At 40.4% G+C, this 15,590-nt stretch overlaps 1 protein-coding gene across 1 annotated transcript in view; it reads left to right on the top strand.

Annotated features, from left to right (window-relative positions):
- Nucleotides 1–13,618, top strand: part of LOC126248712 (steroid receptor RNA activator 1) — a 61,719-nt gene extending 48,101 nt beyond the window's left edge. The window contains exon 4 of the mRNA XM_049950011.1: nt 12,568–13,618. Coding sequence (XP_049805968.1) covers nt 12,568–12,698 — 131 coding nt within the window. The 3' untranslated portion in view covers nt 12,699–13,618. The remainder of the gene's footprint in view (nt 1–12,567) is intronic.
- The last annotated feature ends 1,972 nt before the right edge of the window (nt 13,619–15,590 follow it).

Raw genomic sequence — 15,590 nt, 5'->3', positions numbered from 1 at the left:
TGTTAGTTATTGTTCAATGCTGTATTGAGTAGAATGTTGTGTTGCACAGTTTGCGAATTTCGAGATGGCTGAATTAGAGGAGCAATGCTTCTGCATTAAATTTTGTGTGAAATTCAAGAAAGCCTTTACAAAGAGACACAAAATGAAGTAGGAAGCCTACGGTGATGAGTGCTTAAGCTGTACTCAGTGTTAAGCACAATTCACATGGTTTAAAAATGGCCAGACAGAAGTTCCTAAAGATGACCCTCATTAAGAATGTCCATTGATCTCTACTGACAATGCTCATGTCAGAAATGTCAACGAAATTGTGCATGCAAATTGAAGACTAACGGTCCAAGAGATTGCAGAAGAAAACATTTCAGTTTGATCATATCATGAAATCGTTACAGAGCATCTTGGAATGCATTGTGTGGCTGCCAAGTTCGTCCGACGGTTCATGAGCCAAGACCAGAAAGACTTTTACCTCGCAATTTGTGAAGAGCTTCTGGAGTGCGCAAATGAGAACAAGATGTTCCTTAAGAGAATGTAACTGGTGAGACATGGGTCTACTGTTATGATGTTGAAAGGCAAAGATTTGCAACAGTGGCCGACATAAAAGAAAATTCTCAGACAGCACTTCCAGCAAGAGCACTGCTTTTGAAAGTGGAAATGCCATTGGGAGCAGTGTATCGATTGTGGAGGAGAGTATTTCAAAGGAGACCATGCACAATAAGTAAAAGGTAAGCGTAGAAAATTTTTGTGGATATAGTTCCAGAAGTTTTTGAACAGAACTTGGGTCCTCCTGTTAAACACTGCCGCTGTACTGCTGCTAACAATGTTGCCCTTTTTCAGTGCAGACATCGAACTGCCGTTCTAGTCTCTACCAGTACTTCTGATACCACTTGTAGAGGCTGTGGTGTGACATTAGCTTTCCTCACCGGACAGCGTAGCTCTGTCAGGAGTGGGCGTGACAAATTGGTATGCCTATTATGAATGTAGGCAGTGTAGCTGTGCCGATTGACGAGAGCACAGACATCTGCAGTGCAAACACCACTCCAGTGTTTGGCTGGCAGCGTCTGATGGTGTCAGGTACCCATTGGCTTGGTGGCTGTGAGGGCCTCAGATCAACCCTCAGCCTATAAGTGCTGTGACTGGATCCTCAAGTAGGCAGTCCTATCAGGGTGACAGTTTAGCAGTGGCGGCCTCACTGCAGAAGCCAACACTACAGCAGGTGCTGACTTCATGACTCATTGATTTGGTTCCCAGCCTGGCCACATAGTCAATAGTAATGTGCCAAAGCAGATTTGTTGTGTGTTGGCTGCCACTAATGTCACATATGCTGCATGCAGAATCATTGCTGGTTACAGTAAGTCACTGGGCAGTGTGGCATAATGCTGCACAAGCTTTCGTGTGGCAACTAGCCCTTGCCTTTACCTTGCAAACATAGTTTACATGGTTAATAGACAGATGCTGCACACAACTTCTCTCCCTCAGGTTACATTAATATCTGTGGTGTCAAAGTGGCATCCAGCACAAAGTTAAATAATAAAATAAAGTTTGCCAATTCCTGGAAAAGCAGACATGCAATAGACACTAGTAAAAAATAAACACTAGTAAAAAGAAAGGTGTGCTTGTTAACCGCCCACTTGATCATAACACAATTGCTGCAGCAAACTAAGGCAACATGTCCTCGTTTATCACGTGCTGAACAATGATCTCAGTGATGTGAATGTTTAACATTGGCAGTAAAGGTTTAGATATAATTGTAACTTGGAGTACTTGCAAGACAATCATGACAGATTTGAATACATAGTCATTGATAGTGTTTGTGAGGATTTACAGTGCTGTGATGGTATAGGGTCTGGGCTACCTCTGGAATCAATTATGTTAGTTGGTCATCTGGTTGTTGGGTTTCAGACACTTGGGTTGTCACTATTACATTGCACAGTCTGAGATCTCTCGGGTTTTCTTTCAAACATCAGTTTCAAACTTTGCTGCTGCATTTTGAATCGATGTTTTGACATAAGGCAGGTTGCAAAGATTTGCAACAAAGTCACAAAATCAGTCATCTGTTCCTGATAAGAATAACATGATTGATTGACATTGATGGAGATGGTGATGTTATATGATATTTCTGAGTGCAATAGATTTCCAGGAAATTACATAGTTATCCAAGTGACATTTTTTTAGGATCTACTTCCTAAGAAGGCGGAAAATTTTCGACTCTATGTACAACAAGCAAAAGCCGCATAGTGATCTTCTACCTTTAGAACAACTAAATGTTACTTGACATGGTGTGTATAAAATGCTAAATTTTCTTTGGCATCAGCAAAAGAGGCAAATCATGTTGGGGAGTGTTAGCTTGTGTATGTTGTAGCTGTAGTGCTGTATTGACTGCTGCTGCTGCTACTACTACTACTACTACTACTACTACTACTTAGCTGGGAGTTGCTTCTGTTGGTGCTTGTGTTGAATCTGTTATCACTTTAAAAATTCCAAGATAGTTGACTCTGCAATGAAGTAGTGAAAGATGCGCATATGAAATCCAACCTCATCACCACCAAAAACCCTTGGCTGGGCTGAAGCACAGTTTGTTAAAGAATAGTATTGTAGCTAGTGTTTAACATTAGAAAGAAAAACATCAAGCTCACCCAAGCTGTAGAATTTTCAGAGCACAAAATCATGTTATTAAAACTTTCCACATAAAATTGAGATCTCTTATTTAGCTGTCAGAGTAGGCACTTCATGAGTAAGAACAAGGTAGCATTTAGCAGCAGGCACTCAGAAAGACCCCACTAGTGGTTGCCTGCCATTACATACGTGCAGTGGAAATGGGCTCCGTCCAAAAAATATACTGTGCCTGTGGCGACACTTTGTGACCATGATGACCTTTGCACCTTTTGTTTCGTTATTGGTTCCAAGTTACAGATCTTGGTGTCTGACTTCAACATGATACTTGACACTTCAGTTAATGATCCCAGAACATGCTAGAAGAGTATTCTGCAGATAGTAATACTGCTGTTACTTTGGTTGCTTTCCTGACGCTTTTAGTCTCATTCATCAATATTCTTCAGATTGATGAAATGGAAAAGATGAAAAATTACTCTGTCATCAGTCAGTGGCTGTCAGATTCTGTGTGGCTGTGCAAACTGGTAATTATTTTATCACTGTTTCATTTTTGCTTAGTTGCAAGAACAAGTATCTAGCTCATGAGCTGTGTGTGCATGATGGTTTACTGAGATAGCTGTTAAATATTGGTATATATGATTTGTTTTGATGGTAATCCATTTCACTGTAGCATCTCCATGGGTGTTGCATACCATCATAATTAACACATGAATCTGCATCTACATGGTTACTCTGCAGTTCATACTTAAGTGTGTGGCAGAGGGTTCATTGAACCACCTTCACACTCACGCTCTACCATTCTATTCTTGAACAGCATCCAAAAAAACAAACACTTAAATCTTTCCTCGTGAACTCTGATTTTTCTTGTTTTATTGCAATGATAATTTTTCCCTCTGTAGGTGGACATCAACATAATGTTTTCACGTTTGGAGGAGAAAGCTGGTGATTGAAATTTCATGAAAAGATCTCACTACAATGAGAAACGCCTGTGTTTTAATGATTGCCACCCCAACTCACTTATCGTATCCCTGACACAATCTCCCCTATTTTGCAATAATACAAAATGAGCTGTTCTTCTTTGAACTTTTTGCATGTCCTACGTCAATCCTACCTGGTAAGGATCCCGTACTGTGCAGCAATACTCCAGAAGAGGACGGACAAGCATAGTGTAGGCAATCTGTTTAGTAGATCTGTTGTAGCTTCCAAGTGCCCTGCCAATAAAACACAGCCTGTAGCTTGCCTTCCCCACAGCATCCTCTGTGTGTTCATTCCATTTCAGGTTATTAATAATTGTATTGTTATTAATAATTTAGTGAAATTGACAGCCTTCCGATTTGTGTGATTTATCATGTAACCAAACAATTACTGTTAGTAGTCATGTGGTCTGACCTCTCACTTCTTATGGTTTAGAGTCAATTACCACTTTTCATGCCATACAGATATCTTGTCTAAATCGTTTTGCAATTGGTTTTGATCTTCTGAAGACATTGCTTGATTGTAAATGATAGCATGATCTGCAAACAATGTAAGTATGTTGTTCACATAGTCTCCCAAATTGTGAGTATAGATTGGGAACATCTGAGGGTGTACAACACTTCCTCGGGGACACCAGATATCACTTCTGTTTTACTCAGTGGCTTTCCATCAATTACTATGAACTGTGATCTTTCTGACAGGAAATCATGAATCCATTTGTACAATGGAGATGATATTCCATAGGCAGGCAGTTTGATTAGAAGCAGCTTGTGAGGAACGGTGTGAAAAACCTTCTGGAAATCTAGAAGCATGGAATCAATTTGAGATCCCCTGTCGATAGCACTCGGTACTTCATGTGAGTACAGAGATAGTTGTGTTTCATAAGAACAGCAATTTCTGAATCTGTGCTGATTACATGTCAATAGATTGTTCTCTTCAAGGTAATTAACAATGTTTTAACATAATACATATTCCAAAATCTTACTGCAAATTGAGGTGAGTGATATGGGTCTATAATTCAATGGATTACTTCTATTTCCTTTCTTGGGTATTCGTGTGGCATTGGTAACTTTCCAGTCTTTAGGTATGGATCTATTGCTAATCGAGCAGTTGTATGGAGCTATTATATCAACATACTCTGAAAGGAAACTTATTGGTGTACACACTGTACTGGAAGATTTTCCTATATTAAGTAATTTAAGTTTCTTTACTACTCTGATGGTATCTGCTTCTAAATTACTTATGTTTCCAGCTGTTTTTGTTTCAAATTCTGGAATATTTATTTTGCTGTCTTTGACGAAGGAATTTTGGAAAACTGTGTTTTGTAACTCTCCTTTTGTGGCACTGTCATCGGTAATATTACCATTACTGTCACACAGTAAAGATATTGATTGTGTCTTGCTGCTGGTGTACTTTACATATGACTTGAATCTCTTTGATTTTCTGCCAGATTCTGAGACAGAATTTCATTGTGGAAACAATGAAAATCAGCTCACATTGAAGTCCACACTAAATTTTGAGCTTCTGTAAAACATCATCAGTCGTGGAGATAAATCTTATAAATCTCACTTGATGTTTTTCAATGCTTCTGCAACAGAGTTACGGCCTGTTTTACGTATCAGGAGCTCTGTCCCATCGGTTATTAATTCATTTGGAATAAATCTCTCAGTTGCTGTTGATACTATTTCTTTGAATTTATACCGCATCTGGTCTACTCATACATAGGAATGGAGACTCTCTCTTAGGAAGCGCCGGCCGCGGTGGTCTCGCGGTTCTAGGCGCGCAGTCCGGAACCGTGCGACTGCTACGGCCGCAGGTTCGAATCCTGCCTCGGGCATGGATGTGTGTGATGTCCTTAGGTTAGTTAGGTTTAAGTAGTTCTAAGTTCTAGGGGACTTATGACCTAAGATGTTGAGTCCCATAGTGCTCAGAGCCATTTGAACCATCTTAGGAAGCTGGTAAACAAATTTTTATCTGCTGTTTCACATAGATATAGTTTACATTTATTTTTGGTGGATCTGGTTTATACACTATGTGATCAAAAGCACCTTGGACACCTGGCTGAAAATAACTTAAAAGTTCGTGGTGCCCTCCATTGGTAATGCTGGAATTCAGTATGGTGTTGGCCCGTCATTAGCCTTGATGATAGCTTCCACTCTCGCAGGCATACTTTCAGTCAGGTGCTGGAAGGTTTCTTGGAGTATGGCAGCCCATTCTTCTGGAGTGCTGCATTGAGGAGAAAAATCAATGTTGGTCGGTGAGGTCTGGCAAAAAGTCGGCGTTCCGAAGCATCTCAAAGGTGTTCTATAGGATTCAGATCAGGACTCTGTGCAGGCCAGTCCATTACAGGGACGTTATTGTCATGTAACCACTCCACCACAGCCCATGCATTATGAACAGGTGCTCGATCAAGTTTAAAGATGCAGTCGCCATCCATGAATTGCACTTCAACAGTGGGAAGCAAGAAGGTGCTTAAAACATCAGTGTAAGCCTGTGCTGTGATAGTGCCATGCAAAGCAATGAGGGGTGCATGCTGCCCCCCCCCCCTCCATGAAAAACATGATCACACCATAACACCACCACCTCCGAATTTTACTGTTGCCCTACACACGCTGGCAGAGGACGTTCACAGGGCATTCGCCATACCCACATCCTGCCATCGGACCGCAACATTGCGTACCGTGAATCGTCACTCCACAGAAGGTTTTTCCACTGTTCAATCGTCCAATGTTTATGCTCCTTACACCAAGCGAGGTGTCGTTTGGCAACTACTGGTGTGATGTGTGGGTTATGAGCAGCCGCTTGACCACGAAATCCAAGTTTACTCACCTGCCGCCCAACTGTCATAGTACTTGCAGTGGATGCTGATGCAGTTTGGAATTTCTGTGTGATGGTCTGGATAGATGTCTGCCTATTATACATTACGACCCTCTTCAACTGTCGGCGGTCTCTGTCCATCAACTGACGAAATCGACCTGTGCGCTTTTGTGCTGTACATGTCCTTTCATGTTTCCACTTCACTATCACATTGGAAACAGTGGACCCACTATCACATTGGAAACAGTGGACCGAGGGATGTTTAAAGTGTGGAAATCTCACGTATATATGTATGACACAAGTGACACCCAATCGCCTGACTACGTTCAATGCCTGTGTGTTCCACGGAGTGCCCCATTCTGCTCTCTCACAATGTCTAATGACTACTGAGGTCGCTGATATGGAGTACTTGGCAGTAGGTGGCAGCAGGATGCACCTAATATGAAAAAGTATGTTTTTTGGGGGTGTCTGGACACCTTTGATCATAGTGTAAGCTACTCAGTCTCGCTGCAATGACCTTGTGGTCACTAATCCCTGTATCCGCCGTGATACCCCATATTTGTTCAGGATTATTTGTTGCCATGTTGCCAAGAGGGGAAGCTGTGTTGTCACAACCATTTACACTTTGAGTTGGCTCCTGAACTATTTACTCAAAATAATTTTTGGAGAAAGCATTTAGCATAATTTCAGATGACAGTTTATGCCTGCCACTAAATTTAAACATATATTTTCACCAACATATTGATGATAGATTGAAGCCACTACCAACTATAATTTTATGAATAGGATACCTGTTTGAAATGAGAATCGCATGTTCTTTAAACCTTTCAGCAGCTGTCTTGTTAACGGAAGTTTTTAATATGCAGTTTCCACATTGGTTCTTTCTAAATTTGTCATTTTCTTGCTACAATATGCTTTCATAAATATCTGAATCTATTCAGAAGTACTGCCATTCCTCACCCAAAAGTCGATAACATCTTTTTTAAAACTCAGGTAAATAAGTGAATTGTCTGTGTGAGTACAAATGATCACATATCTGATATGGCTCATTTTTTTTATATATTTTGGTAGGAAACCTGTGTTAGAAGTATGTGATAACAAGACAACTACTTTAGCCAAACATGGCATGAATTTGAGATCACTGCAAAACTGTGAATTCTTGTCAGTGAAAGAATCTTAGACTGCAAACAATATCTTTGCTGGAAATATGTTAAAGGATTTTACTCAGTATGAATGACTGAAAAGGAGTATACCTTAGGCAGGTTGATAATTTCAACCAAAACAGCAAGTTAATAAGCTTTCTTGTCTGTCTCTAACCAAAGCTAATGCTCAGATGTTCACAAAAACACAACCTATGTCCCTTGCCATACTAACATGTTCAATGCTTGTTGCTATGCAGAGTACAACCACCAGATAACGTGGAGATGCATTTGTGGAGACTAGGCAGATGTGAAATTTCATTGCACAGTCGAGTCCCATTTACCATGAGAAATTTTAGGCAAAATGTGTGATTTACTCAGTGTGTGTGTATCTTTAGGGGGAAGTGGAGCTATCAGACCATTTGCTTGAGGTTGTTTAGTAGAAACCATGGAAAGGAAATCAGGATGGCCAGGCAGCAATTTCAAACACATTCCTTTGAACTATGAGTGCTATATTTTGACTATAATGATGATACACTCAGTATTATGTTGAGAATATGTGCACAGTAAGCAACATGGTATCTAAGGTAGCCCCTGAATAAACTCATCCATGAATGCTATCACATAGTTATGCTGTTAATTTGAAATATAGTAGTAGTCTGATAGTATACTTTGAAGCAAATTTGTCTTCTGCGACAGAAAACATAAAATGAGCTCCCGGAATGGAAACTGACTTTAATTATGATTAAGGAGTGAAGTTATATGTATTTCATGACATTATACTGTGATTAAAATTATGATTTGCAGATTTCAGTGGTTGTGGGGAGGGGGGGGGGGGGGGGGGGAGGGATGCGGCAGTGTTTCCAGTGTACAGCCAGCCACACTAGACAAAATGCTGCATGTACCTACATAACAGGTGACACAAGAAGCATGTGGCATTTAAGAAAGAACTGTGATTGGCTGACATCTGACCTCTACCACTCAATGCCCTAGAAAGCCAATCACAAAGTTATTTTAATCAAAGTATAGGTCATACTACAAACTAATTCCAAAGGACCACATTGCGTGCATATGATTTATGAAAATCGTGATAAGTCAGTTAATGGGTAGGTACACAAATGTGGGGAAAGCCCGAGATTGAGAGTGTTCAAAATGTGCATTGCATAATAAAAATGTTATAAAGACAATAGACATAATTTTTTATTTAGTTTTCCATTTATTTCACTGCCACAATTTGCCAAGAAGAGCCACTATGACTACCATGAAATGACTGTTCCAATATTTTGGGTTATTCATAAATACTTGTGGGGTTTCAGAAGATGACTGCCCGAAAATTACAAGATATGCAGAAAACACACAGTGGATAGAGAATCTCTCCAAATTTTTAACTTGCATTGCAGGTACACAATATGGGCACCACATGCTACATGGCAAATGCCAGTGTGATAGTCAAACATGTGTCCTACACGTCCTGACCCATCAGGGTAAATATCAGTGACCACATTAATTATACTTCCTTGTAGCTCTTGCAAATTAAGTGGCAGTGGAGGCAGGCATGCATGGTCTTTGTCATGTTGTTGTGGTCTTCAGTCCTGAGACTGGTTTGATGCAGCTCTCCATGCTACTCTACCCTGTGCAAGTTTCTTCATCTCCCAGTACCTACTGCAACCTACATCCTTCTGAATCTGCTTGGTGTATTCATCTCTTGGTCTCCATCTATGATTTTTACCCTCCACACTGCCCTCAAATACTAAATTTGTGATGCCTTGATGCCTTAGAACATGTCCTACCAATCGATCCCTTCTTCTAGTAAAGTTGTGCCACAAACTTCTCTTCTCCACAATCCTATTCAATGTCTTTGTCATAAACCCTCAATAAGAAATCACACACAAGCAGACTAAGTCAGTTGACTGTGGGGCCACTGAAGAGGAGGAGAGTATGATGGGAAGCATGTCGAATCCAGCACTGAGACAGTTCGACATTGTGGTAATCGTGAGTGGCTGAAAGAAAGGGTGGTGGGACACAGTCTTGTTGCAAAATGAAGTCTCCATTGTCTTTCTGTAATTGTGGCATAAGCTGTTGCTGCAGTGTGCCGAGGTACATGAAACCAGTCCAGTTCTCTCTGCACAGAAAAATGGACCATAATCTTTTTGAAGAGACTGTGGCACAAAAATTGTTAAATTTAGCTGAATGGCAAATGCGTTGCACCATCTCTTGTGGATTTCTGTGCCCCAAATGTAAACATCATGACATGCCTCTAAACACATGAAACGTAGCTTCGTCACTGAAAACCAACTTCTGTGAAAAACTGTCTTCCTCTGCTAACCACTGTGTGTTGTTGCAATAGTTGGAATGAAGCGGTTTGTCTCAAGTAGTCAGGGCTCATAATAACTTCAGTCAGAATTGCTTTATACACAGACATCTGTGTAGGAATGAGCAGAACAGTTGACTGTAGTATTTGTAGTTCTCTGCTTGTACATGTTGTATATTTCTTTGGGCCTCTGGTGAACGATTCCCACACACCCTGTACAATCTCTGCTGACAGTTCCAGCTGGCTTGTTTTCTTCACACCCCATAAGCAGGCATTCACATGGAATGTGTTGTACCACCTTTGGATTGTTCTGTTTGTTGAAGCTTTTACATGATATTTGGTATAAAAGCTTTGCTGAACCATCACAACTGAATAACATTTATCAAATTCAAGAATACAAAATGCACACATTTCTTTATAGTACACCATGTTCTGACACACCTGCCCCCAAATGATGCACTCTGCAACTACACCATGTCATGTTTTATGATTCTGAACTTGAACTTGGAGAGATGCTCTGTCCACTGATACTTGTACTGTATATGTCTTTTTGTTTTTCTTTTTTTTCCACGCAGTTGTCTTATGAAACTCTGTAGGTACTTACTGTATGAATAAACCTGTATTTACAAAATAAATTTTGCGAAAATCATAATTTTATTTATTAAATTTAAGAATAAATAGATCTATTCAAACTTAATAAATCATGAGTACTAATAGCTAAAGACATGTTTTAACTGATTGTTTTTCATATTTTGACAAACAAGCATTTGTTAAAAGTTTCTGATAACAAGTCTTCTATTTTTGCCAAATATGACATAGCTTTGGTATTCTTTAAGCTTTTGTGTTAGGTGTTATCTCATTCTTAATCATCTAGAAATGGTCTGCTCATCTTCATTCCTCTAGTTCTAGTAGATGATACTGTGGCTGAATTTATCATATATTTTGTTTTAGCCATGCTCAATTACTTATTTGTATTTTAAGTCAATATTCTTGATCATACACTCCTGGAAATTGAAATAAGAACACCGTGAATTCATTGTCCCAGGAAGGGGAAACTTTATTGACACATTCCTGGGGTCATATACATCACATGTTCACACTGACAGAACCACAGGCACATAGACACAGGCAACAGAGCATGCACAATGTCGGCACTAGTACAGTGTATATCCACCTTTCGCAGCAATGCAGGCTGCTATTCTCCCATGGAGACAATCGTAGAGATGCTGGATGTAGTCCTGTGGAATGGCTTGCCATGCCATTTCCACCTGGCACCTCAGTTGGACCAGCGTTCGTGCTGGACGTGCAGACCGCGTGAGACGACGCTTCATCCAGTCCCAAACATGCTCAATGGGGGACAGATCCGGAGATCTTGCTGGCCAGGGTAGTTGACTTACACCTTCTAGAGCACGTTGGGTGGCACGGGATACATGCGGACGTGCATTGTCCTGTTGGAACAGCAAGTTCCCTTGCCGCTCTAGGAATGGTAGAACGATGGGTTCGATGACGGTTTGGATGTACCGTGCACTATTCAGTGTCCCCTCGACGATCACCAGTGGTGTACGGCCAGTGTAGGAGATCGCTCCCCACACCATGATGCCGGGTGTTGGCCCTGTGTGCCTCGGTCGTATGCAGTCCTGATTGTGGCGCTCACCTGCACGGCGCCAAACACGCATACGACCATCATTGGCACCAAGGCAGAAGCGACTCTCATCGCTGAAGATGACACGTCTCCATTCGTCCCTCCATTCACGCCTGTCGCGACACCACTGGAGGCGGGCTGCACGATGTTGGGGCGTGAGCGGAAGACAGCCTAACGGTGTGCGGGACCGTAGCCCAGCTTCATGGAGACGGTTGCGAATGGTCCTCGCCGATACCCCAGGAGCAACAGTGTCCCTAATTTGCTGGGAAGTGGCGGTGCGGTCCCCTACGGCACTGCGTAGGATCCTACGGTCTTGGCGTACATCCGTGCGTCGCTGCGGTCCGGTCCCAGGTTGACGGGCACATGCACCTTCCGCCGACCACTGGCGACAACATCGATGTACTGTGGAGACCTCACGCCCCACGTGTTGAGCAATTCGGCGGTACGTCCACCCCGCCTCCCGCATGACCACTATACGCCCTCGCTCAAAGTCCGTCAACTGCACATACGGTTCACGTCCACGCTGTCGCGGCATGCTACCAGTGTTAAAGACTGCGATGGAGCTCCGTATGACACGGCAAACTGGCTGACACTGACGGCGGCGGTGCACAAATGCTGCGCAGCTAGCGCCATTCGACGGCCAACACCGCGGTTCCTGGTGTGTCCGCTGTGCCGTGCGTGTGATCATTGCTTGTACAGCCCTCTCGCAGTGTCCGGAGCAAGTATGGTGGGTCTGACACACCGGTGTCAATGTGTTCTTTTTTCCATTTCCAGGAGTGTATTAACAAATTTAAATTTTTTGTTGCTGTGTATGTTGGTACTGTGTGACACATTGAGTTTGTGAGAGACTAAGAAAAATGTTTAAAATTTCTAACCATTACAATTTATTCAACTGTCTGGGATCACAAACTTCATTCGTCACGTGTGAAGACAGTTTGGTTCCTAAGTTACTAGTTACTCCATAATGTGGGAAATCTGAAGATGAATTATATGTGAATCTAAAACTGGTCATTTATAGAAAGTTTTCAGTCCCTGGCTGTTAAATAAAACTACTGTTCAAGTTAATTTGCTTTCAGCACTTGTTGACAAGAATGATGAAACAGCAGAAGACCTATTGAAGTACGTGTTGGAGAATTTTTCTAGCATAGCATCTGGATGGATCCCAGTAATAAGCCATATTCTGACTGTGATGGATTCAACCACATGAAGAAAAATGCAAACAATATTTGTGTAACTGAAAATGAGTGTGGATGTTTATTGTATTATTGAAATGAGGCATGTTGAAAGATGCAATTTAACATTTTTCTTTTATGAATTTATTTATGCTGGAGCGTAAGCAAAGAAAGTATTATATTGTATTCCTGAACACCATTGATCTTTGGATTTTGAGTGGAACCGGATGTTGGGTCAATTCCATCAAATGAACTCTGTTTCTCACTCTAGTTTCTTTTTTATTTACTGTAAGGTAACTTTTTATGTTAAGAATAAAAACAGTAAAAATTAATTAATGTCACAAAAGTGAAATAATATGAATAAAGTGGTGTAAGACAAAGGAAAACTTAATTTGAAAGCACTGTCTCACTTTTGAATCTGAAATTGATATATTATTTTAGAAAAAAATCAGCATTTTGCGCTCATCTATTTTCAGTTTGTAGCACTCACAAACAAAATAACCGATCCTAGCACATGGAAGTAGTTTTCTAATAGTTTTTATTGTGGAAAAAGGAAATAGCTCTTTCTGCAAAAATCATGTGTGCTGTTGAATAAATCAGAACTGCTGTACATATGTTAAGGTAACTCAATGGCAGTGTTCTAGGTTTTACTGATAACAGCTGTAAGTCTCATACACCAGACAATATCAATATTAGTACTTTATATGAATTTCTTACTAACATTAATTATGATAGAAACAGAGGAGATGATCATTAGTACAGCCCCAATTTCATGAACTAAAAAACTGTGAATTATGCTAGTATTCATGAGCTAAAATGTATATAAATATGACCTTAAAATGAAATATGACATTATAAGAGTTCATAAATAAACATTATTGTTGATGGTTTTTAAAAATATACAATGTAAAACAAAATTCACTTCTTAACAGAGTACAGTATCTACTTTTTGCAATGTTTGAAACTGATTAGCATTTATTTTTGAAATATTTGTGTGTCTGGGAAAAAGAAGAAAACATGAAATACAGTGAAAACAGTAACACCTATCCAAACACACAAACATGTTTTTACTATTGCACGCCCTTTATTTTAAAGTATTCCAGATTAGTTAACACATCGTGTGAATATCCCATTTCTGCAGAGTTGCACTGGATCACAAGTTGAATTTACAGGTTTTCCATTTTCAAAGATCTACAATTGTCACTGAGGATAGTTTTGTACCTGGGAAACCTCCTCTCCACATCATATTTGAAGGTGAAAAGGTCACTGCAGGCCAGATTTGGTTCATTGTCTTCTAGTGTTGTGGCGTTTCCAGAAAGACGGTCACTAATTTTGCACATTGTAGAATATCCAGGATTCCACTGGAGGTGTGATGGCTTTTGCTACTTCTGAAAAGTTGGCATTGATGTAAATGATGTACGCCAAGTTTTCAGACAAGGTAACTGTAAAGACCTTTTTCACAGTTTTGATAGCACTTAATTCATTGCTATCAGGCTGACAAAAGATTCATTATTTTGGTGTAGTTGGTGCAGTAATAGACAGCAGCATTAAGCCAAGACTCATTCATGTAAGAACAGGCTGAGGGCGAAGGGCAGCAAAAGTTCTTGTTCCTAGAATTTCTGCACCCACAGCAGAACTTTCACATAGATTTTCTTGCAACAGAAAGTCAATTTGTCCACAACAGGGTAAACTGACCACACCTATACTGCAACTATGTGTTAACAAGTGTGCAAGGTAAGTGACGTGCACCTTACTGGCGTAGAGAATTCGAAGCCCCTTGGCTGCTTTATCCATGTATGAAGCACTGTCTGGTTTTAGTAGCAAAACATAGTCTCTGTTCACACCATCTGGCCACAGTAGCTTCACAGAATTTTCAAACAAAATCGCAATTGTAGAGTCACCATCATCATTTGCAGCATAATGCCCACTCACATCAGTGGTTTAATGTATGGACACCCAGACTTTTGGTGAGTAACACTGATTCGTATTTTTTTGAACACCTCGTAGCACACGTATAAATAGTTCTTTCTTTCTCGGTGTAGATTCATGTGGAACTGGAAGTGTCATGTTGTCCAGCAACAGACTGAAGTGTGGATTCTCCAGCTTCTCCAGTGGGGTGTTTCAGGGCACATCTCATACAAGTACTTGAAAAATAATTGCACAGTTGAAGATGGACCTGTCTGCTCAAATAAGTGTTTGTCTGCTGTCATTTTCAGCACTTCTCTACACACAACTGCTGTTTTTGGCAGTATTACAATGTTGTACATTAAAGTTTACAAAATAATATTTCCCCGTCAATTCTGAACAACTTCCCTGCATAATAATGAACAAAACCTCGAAATTTGTGGGTGTTGGAGCACTTTACTTTTGGCACGTAGAACCAGACAGCATTTGCAAAGTGAATAGTGTGACCACATGTGCATTGCAAGCTGTCTTTCTTGGCTTTGCGTGTGTTTTGTCGAACCCATACAACAATATCTTGTCAGTGAACCAACTAATGTGTTACGCTTCCTGTCTATAATAGTCCTGTACGCTGCTCATATACTACAGTCCTGATAAATGAAGTTTTGTAGTAACTGTTGTGTTTATTTGTGACCTGAAACATTCTCAAGTGACAACATTTTCATGTTTTTATTCTTGGCTTCTCAAAGATATGAAAAATATATGCATTTTTGACAGAAGTTGATCGAAATGTGACCTATTATTAAAAAGCTGTAAATACTACTTTATATGCACAATATAAATATATTTTTCTGCACTACAGTACCTGGATTGCAAAATTCACCGTAAAGATCAGGCAAAAAATGACTTGCCATTAAAATCCGGACATTTGTCATTAGGAAATGTCATTGTAAACAGAAGACCATCCCTTTTAAACCTACCCAGGCTGTGGATATGAACAAAGTTTATATTGCTCTGTAAGCTGC

Source organism: Schistocerca nitens, chromosome 3 (genome assembly GCF_023898315.1).
Source record: "Schistocerca nitens isolate TAMUIC-IGC-003100 chromosome 3, iqSchNite1.1, whole genome shotgun sequence".
In the NCBI taxonomy this organism is placed as follows: Eukaryota; Metazoa; Arthropoda; class Insecta; order Orthoptera; family Acrididae; genus Schistocerca; species Schistocerca nitens.
This window is presented reverse-complemented; position numbering and strand designations above follow the sequence as displayed.